General features: G+C 33.3%; 3 protein-coding genes across 13 annotated transcripts in view; 2 read left to right on the plus strand and 1 right to left on the minus strand.

Moving 5' to 3' along the window:
* The first annotated feature begins 303 nt into the window (after positions 1-303).
* LOC126869766 (trafficking protein particle complex subunit 10) lies at positions 304-6009 on the plus strand. 3 transcript variants are annotated; one of them, XM_050626703.1, is made up of 11 exons: positions 304-451; positions 883-1100; positions 1205-1398; positions 1488-1683; positions 1760-1871; positions 1948-2135; positions 2216-2434; positions 2523-3953; positions 4045-4506; positions 4658-4979; positions 5087-6009. In XM_050626703.1, the coding sequence occupies exons 1-11, from the start codon at positions 373-375 to the stop codon at positions 5212-5214; spliced, it is 3549 nt and encodes a 1182-aa protein (XP_050482660.1). In that variant the 5' UTR covers positions 304-372; the 3' UTR covers positions 5215-6009. The 3 variants fall into 3 exon arrangements, with proteins under 3 accessions (XP_050482660.1, XP_050482661.1, XP_050482662.1); XM_050626704.1 differs by lacking the exon at positions 5087-6009 and having other exon boundaries at positions 4671-4899; XM_050626705.1 differs by lacking the exon at positions 304-451 and having other exon boundaries at positions 960-1100; positions 1198-1398.
* A 1205-nt stretch (positions 6010-7214) lies between these two features.
* Positions 7215-8225, minus strand: LOC126869213 (H/ACA ribonucleoprotein complex subunit 3). Its single transcript, XM_050625452.1, has 3 exons — positions 8046-8225; positions 7775-7817; positions 7215-7705 (listed from the first exon to the last, which is right to left on the minus strand). Exons 1-3 carry the CDS (start codon positions 8097-8099, stop codon positions 7608-7610), a joined length of 195 nt encoding a protein of 64 aa, XP_050481409.1. The 5' UTR covers positions 8100-8225; the 3' UTR covers positions 7215-7607.
* Positions 8226-8659: 434 nt separating this feature from the next.
* The window catches only part of LOC126869185 (dystrophin, isoforms A/C/F/G/H), a 439586-nt gene continuing 425717 nt past the window's right edge, over positions 8660-22528 (plus strand). For 2 of the 9 annotated variants that reach the window (XM_050625397.1, XM_050625396.1), the window contains exons 1-9: positions 8663-9013; positions 9652-9742; positions 20652-20713; positions 20836-20928; positions 21476-21553; positions 21635-21727; positions 21878-21967; positions 22051-22249; positions 22344-22492. In XM_050625397.1, coding sequence (XP_050481354.1) covers positions 9652-9742; positions 20652-20713; positions 20836-20928; positions 21476-21553; positions 21635-21727; positions 21878-21967; positions 22051-22249; positions 22344-22492 — 855 coding nt within the window. In that variant the 5' untranslated portion in view covers positions 8663-9013. Of the gene's footprint in view, positions 9014-9651; positions 9743-11523; positions 11620-12669; positions 13406-20651; positions 20714-20835; positions 20929-21475; positions 21554-21634; positions 21728-21877; positions 21968-22050; positions 22250-22343; positions 22493-22528 lie in introns of those variants that run through there. The other 7 variants (XM_050625392.1, XM_050625393.1, XM_050625398.1 and 4 more) reach the window with 6 other exon arrangements.

A 22528-nucleotide genomic window follows, 5' to 3' on the forward strand; every position in this document is an offset into this window, starting at 1 on the left:
CTGAATCAAATTGCATTACTTTTCACTGAACAGAAGATTGCAATAGACAATATATCTATTGAATACGAGATATCGAGATCTGCAAGACTATCGATATTGCACGACATGTTAAACGAAGATTTCAATTCCAACCTCAATGGAACTTAACTAAAAGATTTAAATAAAATGTTACATTTATTATACCATGTTGAATCTGTATTTTCAAGCGACGAATAAAGTTATCATCTTCTGTATAATATAGAGAGAATATTGAAGTGCTAAATATTTTATTTCAAGATAAACTACAAAATAATTTTTGTATAAAGTAACAAAAGTGACGTAAAGTTGTAATGATTAAAAGCAAGTTCGCGAAGCAACTGCCAATCTTTAGAAATGAATTGCAATGGGGGGTCGTCTTTGGGTGGTGAATGTAGATCAAATACATTTATGGATATTAAGCCAATTGTTACATGTAAGTTTATTAATCAAAAATATTAATATATTTAACCTCTGTATGGTGACACTATTGTTAAGTATTGTTATTTGCGCTCTTGATGAACTGTCAATTTATATGACATTTACTTTTCTTTTTTTAATTAATATTGTTCATGATATGGTATACATGTTTAAAGCTGTATAGCTTATAATAATAATTTTTAAGCTATAATTAGGACTTTTTAAATAATTAGGATTCGTCATTGATGAACATATGTTATTTTAAATAGGTTAACTCTCTTTTTATAATAATTTCTTTTTCATATACAATATTTTATTTCTGGTTAATTGTTATCAAATATATTACACATTTTTTACTTTAATTATAACACATTTAAGAAAGAGCATATATAAGAGTTATTTTTGTTTGTGTTACTTTAATGTATTTTAATGATTTCTTCAATATAGATGCAGGAGATGAGAAATTATTTTCTACATTGGAAAACAGTTTATTCCAAGCCATATCTGCTGATACAGTGGAATGGCGTAGATCATTTAGTAGACCAATTAAACAAGTCAAACTTGGAGCAACATTTTTGCCATTTTCTAAGGATATTTTGCCAACTGAGAAAGATTGGCATTTGATAAAGCAGCCAATATTTCATATTTATTGGACTGAATGTTCTGTAAGTAAATTAATATTATAATTATTTAAATATCTCATGAGTAAAATTTGTTATACTTACATATTTGTTTTATACTTTTCTGATTATGTATATTGAGATTACAGGATGTAGATACTTATAAAACAAGTATTAGAGAAGACATAGATAACTGGTTAAAAACATTAACACAATATCACATTCAGGATTGGATGATTGTTATAGTAGAAACTTATGACATAAAAAAAACTAACAAGTTATTACCTAGGACAACAGTTTTAGACAAAATTCGCAGTGATTTTGCTGCTAAGCATGGTGATAGGTGAAGTAATAATTAATCAGTGAATGTTTGATAAATATATTTCTACATGTGATTTCTTTATTATATCTTATATTTAATGTATTATATAGATGTTGTGCTGTAATAAATCCAATAAAATCAGAAATGCGCTCAGCTGAATCATGGAGAAGTTTAGTTAGCCGTATACGTTATTTAATGCTTGCTGCATATGATAAAAGACTATCTCATTTTGAAGATATTATTAGAGAACAAAGAGAAAATAGAAATCACCCAAACTGGAATTTCTGTCACTATTTCTTACTGCAGGTAAACTGATTGTTGATTGAAATTAATTACTATTTTTGGGCTTTAATCCTGTATATATATTAATTCTCCTTTTCAGGAAGAACTTGCATTTGTTTTACAAATGTTAGGATTATATGATGAAGCATTAGTACAGTATGATGAATTGGATGCTCTTTTTACACAGTTTGTGCTTAATTCTAATGTAGGAGGTATGATATTCTCATTTTCTTTCTATTATCTGTTTTTTCAGATTATAACATTAATTTGTTATTTAAAAATTTATAGATACACCAATTTGGTTAAATTTATTTCAAACCCCCTTAAATAACTGGGGTGGTGTTAATTTAAGTAATGGTACAAATCATCATTTAAGGAACCTTCTGGCTGAATGTAAAGCATCACTATTAGATCTTAGAAGTTATTTATTCAGTAGACAATGTGCCATGTTACTATCACTTAACAAACTATGGGAGGTTAGTATATTTTAAGACTGATTTTATTCATAGATTTAATTCCATTATGAATATAAACATACAACGATATTTTAATTTAGGTTGCGCAAAGGTGCTTATCATTTGTTCATAATACATTAAGTGAATTACGTATATTAGAAGTTCAGCGACCTGAAGGATCCATTGAATGTTGGTCTTTTCTTTGTGCGTTAGAAGTGCTTCAAGCTTGTCAATTATCATCATATAATATTGATAACAATCAGCAACTGGACCTTTGTTCCTTACATACCGCGAGTTTATGGGCTCTTGCTAGGGATAAAGTAAGTTACTAGACATATTAATAGAAATTATGTAATAATATTATTTATAGTATTAAGATAGTTAAATCTTTATTCTAATTTATTTTAGTTGGGAAATTTAGGAAAATTATGTGGTTTAATGCCTGGAAGTGAGCCATCTAGTGAACAACTACATACAGTTGTTTACCTAATAGCTGGTATGGGAGATTCTGAACCACAGATAGAAGGGAAATTAACACCTACCGATAAATTAAAAGAAGCACTTTCGTCTAAAGAGGCATTCAAGAAGCAATATCTTGAACATGCAGAATTAGCTATGGGTACTTATAAACATGTAGGCCGAATTCGATCAGCCAGATTAATCGGAAAAGAGTTAGCACAATTTTATAGCGAGCTTGGCGAGAATCAAAAAGCTGTTGCATTTTTATCGGATGCCTTAAAAACGTACACGGATGAAGGCTGGAGGCACTTAGCAGCACAAACTCAACTCGAATTGGCACAGTGCTACAAAAGAATGGATGATGTTGAAAAATATACAAAAATATGTGCTGCTATTGCCAGTTTGGATGTATTACATATTACTGTTCGTAATACTTATTTTGAAGAAATGTTCGGGTATATGAAAATGATCTCATCACCACAACCCTTACTTGTAGAACTCGGATGTGCTTTTGTAGTACTCAGTATGGAAGTTAAAGTGATGGATAAAGTAGTGCAAGACTGCGTGGTCAATATCGAAATATATATACAAAGTTTGTTTCCTAGAGAAGTAAAATGTACTAAAGCGTCTATATCTGTTGAAGAAGTTCAAAAACCTCTATTACCTAATAAAAAAAAGGGTTCGAAGTTACCACCTGAACCATCAATTCCATTATTATCGAAATGTACTCTAGAAGATATGAGACCATTTGATCCAAGTTTGCTTCAATTACAAGTATATTCATATTTAGATTATAAAGAAGATAAAAGCCTCGGATCAGCTAGTGTCTTACACAGAAACACTAAGCCTATTGTAAGACGTTCTGATAGTACAAAACATAGGAAACCATCAGTAAATGCAAAAGGTGATTTTAGTAAAGCGCTATCATGTAATGATTTTATTGTGAAACCAGGTATGAACATGGTTACATTAACTAGGCGTATAGATCAGCCTGGTTTTTATAAAGTTGGTCAAATATCATTAGTGATTGAGGAAAAATTGGAATTTTTATCACCTATTTTAAATCCTCGGTTATGTTATGAAGTAGCCAAGACTCAGCCTACAATTTCTATGAAATATAGTAGAGACTTATTGGCAGGCCTTATTCAAGGCATAGAATTAGTTATTATGAGCGGAAGTATAAAAATAACAAATGAAATGAAACTTAAATTACGTACGTCTAGGGGATTGATAATACAAGTCGATGGTTCACAAGAAACAATGTCTAAAGAACTAGAAATATCACTGCCATTTTGTGAACCATTTCAAACAATATGGTTAAAGTTTAAAGTTCTAGCAGAATTACCACCAAAGAAAGATTCTTTATCAATGGAACATAAAGTATGTTTTCATATATTTTAAAAATCAAAATAATATGTATAAAAAAAGAAATATGTAATTTAAAAAAAATTAATATTGTAAATTTTTATAGCTGAATATCCAATGTCCATGGGGTTTGGAGGAAAGCATACCTTTACATTTTGGTCCACCACTCATGTCAAATATGAAACTCCATACTGCAAAAGAAAGGAAATTTCTTCAAATAATTGTAACAGGATTAACAAATCAACTTCTACAACTAATTGAGCCAGAATTAACAACAGCAACATCAATAGATGTTAACTTTAAAAGCTTAAATCCTATTGCTGGTCAGAGATTAGTAATAGGTAATGGAATAAATGTATCATTTATGTGGGAACTTGAAATTGGTAAAGATGAAAAGTCTTTGATGCCAATAAAGACTGATTTTCGTGTAAAATATATACCAATTAATGATACTGAAGATTTGAACGATTTAAACAGCAATGAGGATCCTCTGCAAATTCATAATTTACAAAGAATGGAAAAAGCATGCAGTCTTTATAGATGCAATTTTGATATTACAGATTATGTGGTAAGAATATAATTATTTCTTTGGCTCTTTTTTCTTAATAAGTATGAGTTGTACTTATGTAATAATTTTATAATAATGAAATGTAAAATATAAAATTTATTTTTAAAATATTTCAAAGAGGTGAGTTTCTATTTATAATATCATTTTCCAGACTTTATTTACAGTGTCTTCAAAAGTTGAAGCAGCTGGAAATGGAGGTGAATTTTGTCGTGCTGGTAGCATGTGCCATCTTTATCTCACAGTAACACGTATGTTACCTAGTCCAAATCCAAATCCTTCACCACAATTAATGTATGAAGTTCTTGCTGATCAAGCCATGTGGGCTGTATGTGGTCGTACTGCTGGTATTGTGTCTTTGGAAGTGTTAGAGAAACAAAGCGTCACATTGGACGTGATGCCATTAACTAGTGGTTATTTACCCCTACCCGTTGTTAGATTGTCTCGATATATTCCAGCACCAGAATCCAAAAGTGGTAGGTATCCCAATACTAAAAAATCTTAAAATATTAAAGATACATTTGCATAATTCGTTTTACATCTTCACAACTTCATATTATTAACACTTATTAACTTTTTAAAGATATGATTCGCAAAAGCGAAATAGCTTCTAGTTCAAGACTAGAACCATTTAGTCCAGGCCAAGTTTACAATGCTAGTAAAGCACAACAAGTTCATGTTCTACCAGCAGCACCATCAGAAGCAAATTGAATGCAGATATTGATATTAAAAATGTATAATACACCTATGGCATTATAAAATGCAAATTGTATGCACATTGATCAAGGCAATCTCTACGTTATTTGGTATATTTCTATGATACAGAGTACATAATATATATATATATATATATATAATATATATATATATTATAATATATATTTATATTATATATATAATATTACTATTATTAATTTATCAATCATCACTATATTAATTTGTTTATATTTTTATATTTTTAGATTGAGATTTGAATTTTGGACAAATAAAATTTATATATATTGTTCGAAGTTACATGTTTATACGATATTTGTTCAAAAAACAAATTTCAATTTGCATTATTGTTTATTTTTATTGATAATAAGCAATTATAAGTTTAAGTTTTGCCATTATAAAAGCAAAGAAATAATATGACAATATTTAAGCAGTAGGTAAAACTCAGAAGTTTCATAGTTGAGAAATACTGCTACAATATAATGTTTTCTTTTGTGCAGTAATGTGATTTATATTCTAGTGAACTTATTGAACAATGTTCATTTTTTGATATTGTTATATAGTCCACGTGTAAAATTCAATCAACACATTTTTCTGTTCAATTTAATTCAAGAGAAATAAGTTGTAAAGGTTTGTTACTTCTATTTTAATGTAACATACTTACAATTTTTCCATCATGTACCTATAATAGTATAGTTATATACCTTAAACTGTTTCCTATTTTCTAAATATTTAATTTTTTACATATGTTCTATATGCTAGATTTACAATAAACTATTCGTGATAATTTCATTCGATTTTGGAGCTCTTACAAATTGTGTTATATTAGTTCTAGAGTGATTGAATATTCAGTTCTTTTGTTAAATATAATTCTGTAGAATTTGTACAAAAGTTTATCAAGAATATACTCGTAACATTGAATAAGCACTTGAAATTATACAGTTTGCATAATATAAACAATATAAAAATATCACATGAAATAAGTAACATCTTAAGGGTAAAGATGTGTTCTGTAATAAATATTTGTGAAAAATGTAAGTATATGTAAGTATATACAAAGAACAAGATATATATATATATATCTTATAATAATATATCTTATAATTAATAATATATATATATATATATATATATATATATATATATATATATATATATATATATATATATATATATATTATTTACTTTTTATATATATTACTATTATATATATTATATATATTATTATTATTTACTATTTATATATATATTTATATATATTACATTTACTTTTTAGCTTCATTATTCAAAATATGAATATTGCAAAAGGTATAATTATATTGCCATCTTAATTAGGAAATCATCTTTTGATTTAATAAGATCATTAATGCTGTAAATAAGATAATTATTATAATACTCAATATGATATTTAGAAAATGTCAAAATTTGACATTTGTGAGATAAAATAATATTTTTCAGTATAATATAAAATGTATTTTAGAAAAATATAATGAATAAGTGTTTATTTCCACATTATTTATTAATTAATAGATAGGTAATGAAATATTATGAATGAATTACTAGACATATTTCTCAATGTATTTGCTATCTAAACAATTAAAAGAAATTATTTTTAATGCAAAATGTTAAATGTCATTTTGAAATGACAAAAAACGAATAAAAGATATGCATATATATACTTGAATATGTGTATACAAATATATTTGGATATGTTAAATAGTATACACATTGTTGTTTTGCATTTTAAGTTTAGTACAATGTACGTAGCGAAAATTGCAAGTGTCATGGAGTGTTGGTACTAGTTTTGAGTCTACAAGTTTTATTACATGCAATTCAGGTTTTAATTTTTTCTATAATACAAAGGGTTATTTCATAAAATTCTACAATATTTTTGACATAGTATTAAGATTAAAATATTAAAGTCAGTTCTATGTAATCTCGTTGATACATTATTTGATAAAATTGTATTCTACTCAAAATAATTAGACACTGTACAATAGATTACAATAAAACTTTTATTTTTTATATGTACATGTTAAGATGAACTAAATTCTGAATAAAAACAAATTTTATTAAACAAAATGAATAATTAATCCATTATATATAAGATATTAATCGCATTTCATACATAATTTGGATCCAAGTATAATTATAAATGCTGTGAATGCTTCAACACAAATGGGATAGCAGACGTTTAGATTACCAAGAGGGGAAGTTGTAGGCGTTGAAAGTTCAGTTCCGTATTTAAACAGTAAGAAATATCGCATAAATATTTTAGGCATTTAATAAATTTTGTGCTATTACATTCAATGCCATTATTACACATATATAATTATATATAATATATATATGTGTAATATATATTATATATAATTATAAACATAGAAATATTAATATGTTGGTAGTGGTTGTTGCGTGAGTAATAAGCCAAATCTTCGTTTTAATGTTATCCTTTCTCTTGAATATTTATCTTCAGGAGAAAATCGAGCTGAAATAATTCTTTTTATTAATTAGCTGCAACACTTTATACAGAAACAAAATAAGATCTATTATATACCTGGATGAGCCGATAGCGTCGGTTTTCCATTTGGATCCATTTTCTATAAAACGAAAAAAATAAGGTTATAAATATATAAATACAATATAAATACGAAATATATAAATACAAAATATATTACAGAGTAAGAAATTAATGCTTCCATATGTCTGTGTAAGAAACTAGACTATGTAAACACAAAATAGACTTAACAAAGAAAAATAATGCATTTTTTGTACAAACAATAAACAAACGTAATGTAATCTACAACAAAATACATTACATTTATTACCTTCAACGTATACACTCGATCTCCATTCTCATTTAGATAGTACATCAAATACATTTTTAAGTTCTAATTTTTATTTTTTCTTTGAGTTCACTAAGATTTCGTGTTGCGTTTATCGTCAACCTTTACTTCCAGCTCGTGCTTACTCGTCTATTGCGGCCATTTTCGACGCATGCGTCGTTTCAGAATAACTTGATCGACCACGCAGATCGATCTATCTAACTTTAAATTTCAAAATTTTTAGTTGAAAAGCAGAATCAAGTTAAAACATTTTGATTTATAAAATTACATAAAAAATATCATATTTTTTTAGATATAAAAAGCTTGATTCTAAATCTAAACATATACTTTGCGCATTTAATATCTGTAAACTTTAATGATTAAATGGTCATGTTTTATAAATCGTCGAGATAATATTCTTTTACATAATAAGGCAGTTAAGTGTTAATAATTATTTCAGATTGTCATAAATGATAATTATATTTCTTTCCTTTTATTTAGAGATACGAAAAATATTGATATAAAATTTTGTTAAGTTAAATAATAAAAGAAGCATTGCTCAATATTATCTTCGATCAATTTTAAATTGTATTCATAATGCCGGTAGATTATGCATGTTAGAGGGATTGGTAGTGAATGGTGTGCTTCACTTAATAACAGAGGAGAATTTAAGAGTGATTCGTGCTTGTGTCAGAATATCTCGTGGACGAAAGTTCTGATCGTCCACACATATAACTAACAGACCCGTGGGTGTAGAAGTTCTGACAATTCTTCTTAGCAAAGTCGACATTCAAGCACGCATGGTCGATGCAACGAACCGCCAGATAGTCACAATGCAGAGTGTCACTTCCGTTGACAGACAAATCATTGTCAGTGTGAAACGAGTATTGCCTGCAACAGCGTATTCAGACGTCGTCCGATGAATATCGTGTTAATAAATATTTTTTTTATGTTCTTCGACGATATTTAAGGTAACTTATACATTGTTTGCGTGTTCACAGATTTATTCATGTGGAACATTAATTTGTATTTCAATACCATTCACGATTGCTACGTATCTAATCGTTGACATCTAATCACGAGCAAGCGCATATCATATTAATTTTACTACTAATGATAACTATATCAGTTTGTTACGAATTGTGAAGATTAATAACATTTCTCTCTTTCAAGTTTTTATGTATATTTTTATGTATAATAATGTAATTCTTATAAAATAAATTTTGTTATTTATTTTATATTATATATTTAATAATATAATAATAACATATTTAATAATTTGTATTTTTTTTTAGGCAGTAATAAATTAAAAGAATCAATTTTTAGAAAATGTATCAACATAATTTGAAAAAATCAATATATACATTGAAAAGATATGTTACATAAAAGCATATTTAGTTAAGGTTAATATTATGTTTGAGGAAACCCATTCAAGTCGCATTATCTGTAAACACTCTATCCGTAAAAAATAATCATATACCGATACCGATATATCGACTTTAAAACTAGCGTGAACTACTGATCTGCTGCAGTTCGATGTTATACAAGTAATGTTTGGCTGTGAACAGAGTTTTCCTTTTTATAAATAGAAATCATACAATTTTTTCAGATGCAACCAAGAAAAATTCGTTGGATTATCCAAGTTGAGGGAGATTCATGGCAAGGCGAGAGCGTCGAGGAGCAAATTTCCAGTATTAAAGGTAATTTAAAAATTACTCGAAATATGTGTTTAAAAGAATTGTTTTATAATTATAGTGAAAGAGAACATTTTTTATTCTGACTGAAAAATAGTATAAATTGGTACTATATATAATAAAATAATATAGTCTGTCACTTTACTTATTAACTTTAATAGTATCAGTGTAACACACTACTCATTTTATTCATTTATTAGGAAAACGCATTCGTTACTAACACTCTGTGTCACTTATGTAATTATAAATAGAAGTGATCAACGCGATCACGTTTCACACCACGTTTTACTTTGTTCCGTGATGTAAAAAATGGGAATATACAGAAGAGAGAAAATAATACATAAGAAAATATACAAAAAAAAGTTGTTGTTGTCATACTGTCATTTCCATGTCTTATGAATCTTAGACTGTGATTAAATATGAGAAGTTTTTTTGAATATAAATCAGATTAATCTTTTTATTATATTATATTATAAGTGGAAAAAAAGTATAAATATATAGGATATTTTTGATTTCATAGACAACAATGATCTTTACTACCTATACTATAAATCTTCGTGCGCAATTATATCAAATCTTTTCTAATGATTAAAGGACATGCAAAGTAGTTGAATATCATCGATGATGTGCTGTATCACTTTGTGAAATTTTAATAATATTATCTTCGAAAATTTCTTGAATAGTACTTTTAAATCTCTACATATTTCCTAATAATTTTTCAAACCACTCAAACGTTTTATTCGTTTATTCGATTTTCTTCTAATCGTATGTATATTGCTCAAGATACATTTATTATCAATTTTATTCTAGCAATTAATACATATATTACTTTTGTGTACTACTTCCAATATTGATAAATATAATTCCCTACATTTTTCCTGCTTATAATATGAACGTGACGATATTTTTGGAACACATGCTACATTTCTGGTAAGTACATTTCGCGTAGGAACAGCAACAGATGTATATGAACCTTGACACGGAATATTTTAATTGAACGTCGTTTATATTTTTCAAAATATTTTTCTCGCATTTGGGAATTTAAAATATTCTGAAACTTATTCTTAAAATGGAGTTCTATAGTGGTTTTATAGTTTTTCTGAGTCGAACATAGTCATGGACGTTTATCAATGGACAGTTTATAGTGAATTTTTGGTGTCACTTTCATTGACACTGAAAGTGACAAATTAACGACACCGGAATAGTTTTCGATGATCGAACAAATTTAATATTTGATGCGTCGGCGCTGACTTCCAGAAAGAAGATCGCCTACGAAGCAAGCTTCTCAACACCTTACAGTGGCTTACAGTATCGCGACAGACTGCACCGAATGAGGTTCTTTGTTAACTAAATCCATGTGTGATCACTTCATGGTACCGTACTATCCACTAAAATCTCATCTAACCAGATTTAATTATGTGTACGCATGGAAAATCCGTTTTTGAAAAATTATTTAAAATCTGTGTTCATCGTTAATCGAATATGAAACTTTCAAAAAAATTGAAAATATGTTTAATAAAACTATAATTAAGTGATATTTTGGCAGTCATTGACAAGTCCGATCATAAATGTCGAGTGTTTAATGTTGTCTAATATTTGTGAAAGATGTTGCATAAAAAAGTGAATCTTACTGTGTAATCAGTACGGAATAGTTGATTATTTCGATGTTATAAATAATATTTATAGACTTAACCAGTATAGTGTACAGTGTTCAATATTACAAAAGAAAGTGTGATTCGTTTAATGTGCTACAATGTGTAATGTACAAAGTATTCAGCTATTGTGAGCATGTGATAAATTGCATTCTATCCAACGAAATATTCGCGGAGTTTAGTGATTTTAAATGCATATATAACCGGGAACAAGTATGGATGATGATATTTGTAAGTATGTCAAACGAAAAAATTGCGTAATTGGTTTGTTTTTACAATTGTTAAAACAATCACGACGGATATAGTCGGACGAATATCAATTCGTTAAACAATAATATACCTATGGCTGGAATTGATTGGATTAGTTGAAGAATTGGAGACGTGACGCTGTGGGAGGTCTCTAATGCAAAGATATAGACGCATTTCTCAGAATTGCATTAATCTTGTTTCGTCTTCATTCAATACGATTTTTCAAACGACGAATTATCGAGTATACATTTGAACTTATGTTGATATATATATAAATTGGATATTCAATATTAAAATTATTATTAAAATATTTAAATTATATAAAACTCGGCTCTTATTAGACTATTTTTGATCTCGTGGGAAATATCGATCTCGGTATGACAATCGATAGAATTTAAAATTCGTATTACGGAGCTGTACGATCCACCTCTTTCTACCTGTTTCATTCGAGACAGACTACTTCTTTCGATTTCTGAGATCCTGTTTACCTGTGATACATTGGGCCTTACGGTCCACAAGGAAGAGCCCGAGGGCCTGTTTCACTGCTCGTAGATAGTAGTTTTTCTATATCTGTTTCAATCTATGTTTAATCCTTCGAGATATTTTATTTGTATCTAATGCGCAAGTTCCTTTGATAAACCATTTGTCGCTTTCCATAAATTTCCTATAAATTATATAAATATCATGCGACTGTAAAATTTATAGACTTAACCAGTATAGTGTCAAAAGTACGATTAAGGTATTAATTTTTACATTCGTAATTTTGACTTAGTCGATTATCGAATAATTTTGATTCGTAACTAGCTGGGCTCAAATTTTAACATTCCTTTCGTTGTTTTCCGTGAACATCAATAAAGTCCTACGATATGTTAGGGAAAGGGAGAACTCATCCGAGAATAAAGGAAAGAACGAGGCAATTTATAAGAAAAAGCGAGATAGAATGAAAGTGTACATCGCTAGAGGGCGGGTACAGGTGGGGGAAGTTGGGCCTTACTTGTCCCGAACTCCGAGGTTGCCAGTTTGCTTGAGACTCAGCCGGTGTGTGGTTCGTTCGGCGATCTATTGACGCTCGTATGAAAGTAAGAACGTTTGGCAGTTTTTCTTTTCCTTTTACATTTTCGGTTCGCGAATCAGCTATCGTTTATCCGTGTCTTTTTCATCTTATCGTCACCGAATACTGTTTTCTCTGTTTCTCTCGCTGTTTCTTCGATATTCGCATTAGGCGCGAATAACCAACAATACTGTGGTTTCACGTATACGTTATAATCGCGTTAAAGATTTTGAAAGCATAAAAGAAACGCTATCGTCGGTGAGAACAAGGTAAACAAGAGAAAGAGATAGAAAAAGAGAGTGTGAGGGAGATAGAGAACGGGAGCACGAGAGAAAAAGAGAAAGAAAGCTAAAGGTCCATGTGTGTAAGTGACGACGTGTTTGCTCGCATACGGGTGCAGTGGTCTTCTTGACAGTGTGGAATCAACAAGTGTCGTATACGGATCGCCGTTGTCGCGCGTTGTGCGCGCGCGATTCTAACCTCATCGTCGAGATCGGCTCGAAATTCAGATCGATTCGTTTTGTCGTTGACAATCGTTATTGTTCCCCAGTGTTTGCGTTTAAATTGTGCAATCTGTGACAGCCCACTTAGCGTGGCGACTGTAACCGATGTGATATTCTGTGCTTTCCACTAACGTGCCCTTGGATATTGTTACGTCGCCGATTCCGTGGCTGCGTCTCTGCAGAGTCTCAAGCAAGATGGAAGTCGTTTACATAGGTACTCCGCAATTATGACTTTACTACTCACCGAACCTTTTTATTTTTGTTACTTTTACTTTGTAATCGTCTCACAAATGGGTGGAGCTAACGTCCCTATATACATCTACCTTACAATCACATCTCATGCCTTGACATCTTGATGTTAGCTAAGAATTGCCTGCCTTCAGGATTTTATCTGAAAGCCGGCATTCGGTTTTCTTCGTTTTCATTTAAATATAGCCGATGCTAGATTACTTTTAATATTATACATTAAAAATAATTGACTATTTAATGATTAACTCTTATCTGTCTGTATTGCGATTTAAACGATATTCTTTTTACGTTTACTGTGTTACATTCAAAAATGGATGCAATCTGCAACAAAGCATCGTATAGGGCTCGGTATTACAATATGTTCTTTGCATAGAGCTGAAATAGTGCATTTTATATATTATTTTAGTATTCTACGCCAGTAGACAATGAGGTTATCTATGTTCTAAGGTATGCTTTATCTAATCTTCGAAATATTTATTCGCCATATACGCGAAACGCATGTATACGTCAAGAAAGAGGTACGGTACACGTGCACGTCAAGAATGATAACTAGGCTGCGTAAGTGGCGTCATTTAGATTAGAATGCGTGCTTCGTGTACTAGGTTCAGTGAACATACTATTAGCGAAACGATTCAAGGAAATCGTTACACGCAAATTTAACGCAATCTCGTTTCAATTAAACAATTTCATGCTGAAATTTTCAATTTCAGCGACTTTAGCAGTTTAGTTTTGTTCAGATGTTTGTTTTAATCAGCCATAGTAAAAGAATTAATCTTTCTATCGTGAAATTTGTTACGGTAATTATAGTTTACTACCTGTTCATCGACAGCATTTCTAATTACTGGTACGAGAACAATGGGACATTCTCGTGGAAGAAACTGAAATCTCGTTTATTAAATAATTCGTGTAAAACATTGATGCATTAATAGGCTCGTTAATACGTAAACAGCCAGTTAATTGTCATGGTAATCGAAAGGCGTAGTTTCAATCTTCTTTTCTCCTACGGTTTTATCATATTGCGTTAGTATGAATTATTTTTAATTTTGTATACTGCCTTCTGAAAAATTTATCCATTTTTATAGCGAACAAAGTTGAAACGCGAACATTTCTTCATGGTACCTAGTCCAAGAATTATTTGTCCTTTATTAAGGCACGAATTGCTCATTGTACGCTTGTTAAAATAATGGATCGCTTTGTTTTCCTCACTTCAATGCATTTATTTCAACTGTAGACAATAACTGCTTGTATATCTCCGGTAGAAGAAACGCATTCCGTTCGTGGAAGCTTAAATTGTAAAACTACGTAATGCTAGTGTGACGAATCAAGAGTTGAATCGTTGGATACAAAAACTGTCCATGTATGGACCACACGGACTATTCTTTGGCGTTCTGTGGATCTTTAAAACCTGTGATTGTCATACAAATGTCCGTATTCAATTCAAGAGATTTATCAAAGGTAACGATTTCGTGGTTCAAGCATTTCCAATGCTTTCCATTATAAATTTTTGCGTTGATCTCGATCCAGTTAGTTAGAAACCAACTCAATCCAAAGCAATCTATTTTGAGCTAGCTAGCTCGATGCTTTCCAATCTTTTTTTTTTTTTTAATCGATTCGATTTAACGTATTCTTTTCGTTCGAGCTAGATTTTATTCGATTCGAATCGATACGGTTCGATTTAGAATTCTGGATTACGTGAATACGCTTAGTTTTAGAGAACATACTCGGGAGTATGTTCTTAAGCCTATAATTTAGTACGAAGGATATATTATGGTCTATAGAAAGCTATGAATAGACGGATACAATTAACTAAACGTTGCCTTTCACGATAATACACCACGAATTCATAATACTAAATACATATTTTATTACATTGTATGTGTAAACAGATCGGTAATTTCAGAACGGATTAACTTGGCATAATCCACGTAACTGATCCGATACAGGTCGCGATTAATGTCTTCCGTGTTCATACATTATAACATTTTTATCAGGCTCTCTATTAACTAGCGTTTGATGCACGCGATTCGAGTTTGTTAACACAGCTGACTTTCATTGAAACGTTATAAACGTTAATCGCTATTAAGTTTACGCGATATGTTTCAGATATCAGGCATTTAAATGTTCATTAAATGTGTTATAGCGAATCTATTAAAAGATTCTGTTATATTTCTCTTTTAGTTACTCCCCTCGTTTAAACGATTACGATTAATTTGCAACCATTGCCGATAAGAATGAAAATAACGAGATACCGTTTATTTCTTCGCATTGAAAAATATCTCATCCATAAAAACGCATATGATATAAGCTCAAACGTGTTAAATACTAGGACGCTGTACGAATATTACGTGGTTCCATCAGTTCGTTTGACCTGTGAACTTCGGATGATGGTGCGTTTAGGGCCAACGACACGCGTTCCAGTGTACACGCCAGAAGAGATGTAGTCCTCGCGGTCGCTAGTACGCATTGTCATCTCGTTTAAACGATTGTTAGCCACGCAGACGGCCATCCTAGGCGGTTAGCTTGTTTGCAAAGTGCACGCGGTACTCTACTTGCATTCAGGCTGGTGCCAATGAATGAAAAGGCGACGCTCTGAATGGCTCATAGTCGAAAAGCATTTAAAAGCGTTGCGCCTTTTGTGCCAATCGTATAATCGCACAGACTGCAGAGTATAGGGACAGGCAAAGTGCGTTCGATCCGGCAAATGGACACGCTGGCTCGGATAGAAATTTACCGTGTTTTGTAAATCATTCTAGGTCTTTTTCAGCAGCTAACTCTCATCTTCGTTTCTGGCCTATTTCTGACCTACTAAGCCAGTAAATGTATCAATCTAAACCGTAAAGTTTCCATATTCTCTGACTTTCGTCTATTTGTTAGATATGCCACGTAAGAGAAGTAAGAAAGAAAGATTTTGGTTAAATTATTTTTACATCGAGGGAAATATTCTTCGGGGTATGGACCGTTTTTGTTGCCCGCGAGTTCTATAAAATTGCAAACATTAATCGTAGCTGCTGCGTTAAGTTAAGGATATTTATAGAGCAATTTTCCGGCTTGCGCAAGGGGTTAAAGGTTCCCCACCGTTACGTGATGTTTACGACGAAATTGAAATAATTTATCGTAAAACGACGCTGGTATTAGTAGGAACGACCAGTCTTCGTTGCTTCTTTCCGATCTTCCTCGCCTCATTTTCTCGATATTTGCATCTTTTTAATGAAGAGGCGATATCGAGTGGTTTCGAGCATCTCGTTCTCGCCGGCCCTTTTCGATGACGCTTAACGATTCTAGGGGGAAAAGAGGCAGGCAGAGGGACCGAGACACCAATGGGATAAAGAACGCTCGGTGAAAAGAAGGGAGAGAATCAGGTTCGAGATCGTTAATTCGACTTTGCCAAGCTGTTGGCGTTCACCAAGGAATGGCGACGCGTAAGAGCTTCGACTCGATGTGAAATCAGCTCTCGATACGTATAATTCTTCCGGAGGTTCGAACCTCGGCGTAAAGATACCTTGGATGGAGAGCATTTCTCCCGCGAGTGGTAGTCGACTGGCGAAAAATTCTGCGTCCTTGAGGTAACCGATACCCGAGATCGCGCTGCGACAACGATACTGCAAACCTAGCGCACCGTCGATGGCGTAATGGTCACTGATGTAATCGAAAGATCGGTGTGACTGTAAACGTGAAAGATCTTTTACCTTTTTCCTAATAATATTAAATCGCGAATCAACTTTTCCTAAAGTAATATTTGTCTCGTGATATTTAGTACTTGTTTTAGTATTGTTTGAACCACGGAAAATACGTTATTGCTGTTTGATTCACGAGAAACGAGTCACGATCCCTATTCGTGAACGGTAGAACGCGAAAGACGAAGAATGCAAGGTTTCTTTTTAGAAAGCTCGCCACGATAGGTGTCAGTGCAACGGCGCTTCGCCGCGAAATATTTGTTTCGTTGATTTGCTCTAATGAATGCGCGTATAGCGGAGAGGAGAGCTGGTGTTAGCGCGCGTTTAGCTAAGTTTAGCTAAGTTTAGCGGTGGTTTCAGATGGCTGGCACTGTTTTCTCGGCGATGTAGCGTATTATCGAGGCGTTAACAGCATTACGCGCGTCGAACTTTTGCGGTTCGTTCAACCCTCGCGATCGCGCAAAGGGTAGCTCGTGGCAATTGTTGCAGATTCGGAAATCACTCTCGGAGCCGAGACGCACGAAACTTGTATACGCTACAAGCTGCAGCGAATCTTATCTTTCGTTTCGTTCGCGTAAGCGAAAATCAATTTCAAAGTTCTCCGATAAGCGTGCACTGGAATTTTGTTCTATTTCGCGGAGTAAAGTTTTAACCTTATCAGAAGGTAATCAATTTTCTGTGTCACATCTCGGAGCGGTATAGTGTCGTGTACACAGCACTCTCTCGCGTACTTCATACTTGGCCACCGTTGTTTACGTTAGTTGCCACGAAAGTGAGCCAGCAGATGTGCATGTGCATATAAACACTCGAATCCATCTTTGGATTTTACCGAACGTTAAGGATAGACTTTCGTTACGAATAGTTTGCGCGACACGTGCACACAGCTGTTTCGTTTCCCTTTAAACTTTTAGTTTTTAATACGGTACCGACGATACACGCCTTTCCAAGATAGTAGAGAAATCGACAGACTCGAGAACAATTTGATTTAACGGCTTCACGGCTCGGATGCATAGCTTCCACCGATATTCTGCATTTTGCTGTTACCGGTGATATATGGGACTGTATTATGCGAAACGTCGAGTCATAAGTAGTTCTCTATTTGCTTAAGGTACATATCTTCGCGCCGGAGTAGTTTTCACTTGGACACCGGTCAAGGTAATTTCACTGTCTTCTTGAAGCGGCTTATCTCTTCGTTCGTAGAGCTTCGATTTATATTTATCGACGGTTCTGTACTGTACTCGATCTTGTAATTTAAAGGAGTCGGTATAAACTGCGTTTTACTCGTTTCTCCGATGCGACTTAATTCGACCCTATGTTACCGGTTAACGTGAAAAATCTGCTTACATTCCGTCGTTGGCATAGAAACAACCGGTAACGGTTAACAGAAAGACTGCGCGGTATTCGCGACAATGTTAAGGTCCACGTTTCCCGTTTGATAGCATGAAAGCTGGATGACCTCAGCTCTGAAATTCCGTTACATCCATCATGTACAACCGTCTCTAAGCTTGTCGTCGCTCTACCATCTTCTTTTCGTAAACAATGCCTCGAAACCCTATCCTTTTGAATTCTTTCCAGCGACACAGGAAGCATGTTTTTAAAATTCATAAGACCCAAGACGTTAGAATACTATGCAGCTAGAATGAATTCCAAATGTTGTACCAGACAGCAAACTATTTACTCGATCTTTACTCCAAACATCGAGTCGACAGATTATCTTCTTTGGAATTGCAGTATCTTGTAAATAAAATTCCCGCAAATGATAGAAGTTCTTTCGTCTCCATTTCTATCGTGAATCATCGTTCCGATTGAAAGGCGAGTTTTCCATTAAGAAGATATTTTTAAACTAGTTAACTGATCTTCTCGACTTGACGAGTAAATACCACGTCCTATTAGTGTAGCGTGTCTAACGTGCATCACCATCGAACAATCGTTCCAGTGGTCGTTACTCTCGGCTGCGTAGGTTGGCCTGATCGAGAGCGCAGGAAGTGGCGCGATTTACGTGACACGATTGAATTTTCTGGCAGAAAACGGCGGGGAACCAGAGGGTGGAGACACGGTGATCGCGCAAAGAAAACTGGCGATCGAACGACGGTGCGAAAGAACTCGATGCACCATATTCGGAAGCGGCACGGTTTCGTAAGGAAAGGCTCCACGTTGGCCGATACCCGGCCAGGAAAGACGCACGCTCTCGTGCGCGTATCTTACGGCATACTTTGCTTCGGCTACGTGATCGCCATTCGCGATTTCTGTCCCCCTCGTTTCCCCTTTCGTTCACTCTGCTATCGTCTATCCTTCCGAACGTAAGATAAGCACGCTCGTTCCATTCATTCATCGTTGGTCAGTGACGTCCGCATGCTTGTCGCGTTTCTTTTCCATTTGCTTATTTGTAGAAATGTGGGCCGAAAAATGCATAGCTTTCTGGATCGCCTGGCGCCAACCACTCTGATACGGTTTCAATGACTAATAACGTTGCTGATATCCATGGACTTAATGTTGTCTAGATATTTCGTTTGCCAATAATTCCAAGCATTGGACGAAAAAAAAAGTAAAAGAGGTAAACGATGACGAACGACGATAGTTCGGAGAGAGCGTAGGTGATTTAGAGGATGCGTGGACGATATTATTTGTTCGATTAAGAATTTGCAGCGTCGATCGGTATAAAGTAATATATGATCGGAATCTGAATATTCTGGTTTCTGTTAAAAATCGAGCTAATGTATGCGGTTGCGTCAGGTTTTAAAGGACTCTCGTAGATATAGGAAGAACGAGTAGACAACCGTGCTGATCAAAGTACACGGTGAATCATTCCAATAGTTGGCGTACCAAAGATTTGTCGTTGGTCCTCGGATTTCGAGCGGATGGTTACTCATCCCAACTTGGTGATATCGTATGGCTCTAAAACGAAATTCTCCTGACTCGTGAAAAATCGCTAGCCTCACAGAATCCGGCCACAGGTACATATTTAAGCATCGTGCTTATGACTTTCTGTTGGTCGACCTAAATTTCAAGAGTTTACTGCTGCATTTACCGGGGTCAATGAGTGTCAACGCGATAGATGACGAGCCGTCGTTGCCACGTCGGCAATAATTTCGCGGCGGTGTCCAAATGACAATGAAACTACTGCTGTTGTTGCAGAAACAAGATATTTAAATCAAAACTCGTCGTTTTTTTTTCCTCCTTCTTTTGAATGATAACGCGAGATTAGACTTTCTTGCTTCTACGTAAATCGCCCAAAATAATATGTGTCGTACGATGTACATTGCCATCTCTGATAAATATATTACTAATATACATCGGATACGTAATGTTTTCTTCCATTTTCCTAATTCATTTCCTCGATTACTTGAAAATATGATTATCGTAATCGCTTTGAACGCTATTTAATTGTTAACAAACACGATATCATTATTAATGAACTCAACACGTTAAATTACAAATGTATGTTCAACGATACGAGTACAGTATATATTGACCTTTGTAAATTAAAAACGATCGTTCCGCAATTGTTGTAACGATTATCGTATACGTGTATTGCAGATGAGCGGGAAGACGTACAAAAGAAAACGTTTGCGAAATGGATAAATTCACAGTTGCTTAAGGTATGTACTACGTTGTTTAGAATTACGAATAAGAGTAAGGATTATCCGAATAAGACTTCGCGATCCCATTAATATAAGAATTATTTATCAAACATGCATATTCATTGAAACTTTTTATACAGAATCACCACGAGCCGATTTCTGATTTATTCGTTGACTTAAGAGATGGCAATCGATTGCTATCCCTGTTGGAAGTCCTTACGTCGAAAGCCTACGTAAGTAAAGAATTCGCAGTAGAGGTAAAGGATTATATAATCGAAACGCATAGGCGCGACAGCCCATAACGAGACATAAGCGATATTTTTATTTCGCATATGATGTAATCTACTGAACATTCCGCTGACAGTTGTTCTTTTTTTAAAAGGACTAGTCCTCGCAATAGCGCGTCTCGTGTTTACATTACGAAGTGTACGAATAGAATTCCAAGCAGGTGCGCCTATCGAGTATTACGAATATTTGCATGAGAGTGCGGATTATCTACGCACAGTAGGCGTAAGAGTATTCCGAGGGAAAAATATGCGTCGTTACGCGGATTCACTTTACGTGTCATTTCACGGGCAACTTTAGTCACTCGGAACATTTCCTTTATATAATCTCACTTTAAATCGCATTACTTATGATTTATTTTCTACTTTTTATCAATCTTTTTTACTACGGCTACATAAAGATAATTACAGCCGCTTAAATGTTGGCTATTTACATTCCTGTATTCCTACGTTAATTATCTCTTTTTTCTTCATTGTCTTGATTTATCTATTACAGAAAAGAGAACGCGGTCGAATGAGAGTTCATCATCTGAATAACGTTAACAAAGCTTTGCAAATTCTCGAGCAGAATAACGTGAGTTGCTAACATTGTACCCAATTATGAGAGAAAGTATAAGAGATGCAAATTAATTGATATCCTTTACACTTCTGCTAGGTGAAACTCGTAAATATTAGCAGCAACGATATAGTTGACGGGAATCCTAAGCTAACACTCGGATTAGTATGGAGTATTATTCTACACTGGCAGGTCAGTTTTATGGCTGGGTCAATTTACTGAGAATAAAGCTTATCAGCAAATATTGAACTCGTTTTTATTACTTATCGTCTATGTAACTTTACGTTGTAACTAGACGTATAATACATCATTTATCCGATGTTAAATGAAATGCTTATTTAGGTACATTACCATCTGAAGGATTTAATGACGGAATTGCAACAAACAAATCTGGAGAAAACTCTTTTGGCATGGTGTCGTCAAAATTCACAGGTGAAATCGATTGTTCGAAGGATAAAATCAACTTTTTTTTTGCTGTTTGTGTAACAAATTTTTGAGACGCATGTCGTTTTTAGAATTACCCTGGAGTTGACATTAAAAACTTCACGACATCTTGGTCGGATGGTCTGGCATTTAATGCGATTCTTCATAAATGGAAACCACATTTATTCGATTTCAATAACATAGCGCGTAAACATCCGAATGCCAGATTAGATCATGCATTTCGTATTGCCCAAGAACAATTAGATATCGAACGTTTATTGGATCCAGAAGGTAAATTAAATTAAAAATTATTAATATCTGTACTAATTACCAACATCTAGTTTATGAAGTTTAAGACTGACATATACGTTGTATGTTGTAACAGATGTGAATACATCGGTGCCGGATAAAAAATCAATAATGATGTACGTTATGTGTCTTTTCCAATCATTACCTCATTCTGGAGACGATATAGGCGAGTTGGATCTATCAGTAGCGAGTGATAGTAGCCCGGTTACGACGCCAGGAGCAGAGGTATTCGATCTGATTTCGCGTAGCTTAGTAATTATA

Source organism: Bombus huntii, chromosome 9 (assembly GCF_024542735.1).
Source record: "Bombus huntii isolate Logan2020A chromosome 9, iyBomHunt1.1, whole genome shotgun sequence".
NCBI lineage: Eukaryota > Metazoa > Arthropoda > Insecta > Hymenoptera > Apidae > Bombus > Bombus huntii.

Excerpts from the sequence above, each read along its gene's own strand:
- LOC126869766 (XM_050626703.1), top strand. The coding sequence starts at position 373 with ATGAATTGCAATGGGGGGTCGTCTTTGGGTGGTGAATGTAGATCAAAT. Across the intron at positions 2,136-2,215 it reads CACTTAACAAACTATGGGAG|GTTGCGCAAAGGTGCTTATC; the intron begins GTTAGTATATTT and ends ATTTTAATTTAG. Across the intron at positions 2,435-2,522 it reads GGGCTCTTGCTAGGGATAAA|TTGGGAAATTTAGGAAAATT; the intron begins GTAAGTTACTAG and ends AATTTATTTTAG.
- LOC126869213 (XM_050625452.1), bottom strand. The coding sequence starts at position 8,099 with ATGTATTTGATGTACTATCTAAATGAGAATGGAGATCGAGTGTATACG. Across the intron at positions 7,818-8,045 it reads ATCGAGTGTATACGTTGAAG|AAAATGGATCCAAATGGAAA; the intron begins GTAATAAATGTA and ends TTCGTTTTATAG. Across the intron at positions 7,706-7,774 it reads GACGCTATCGGCTCATCCAG|CTCGATTTTCTCCTGAAGAT; the intron begins GTATATAATAGA and ends GAATTATTTCAG.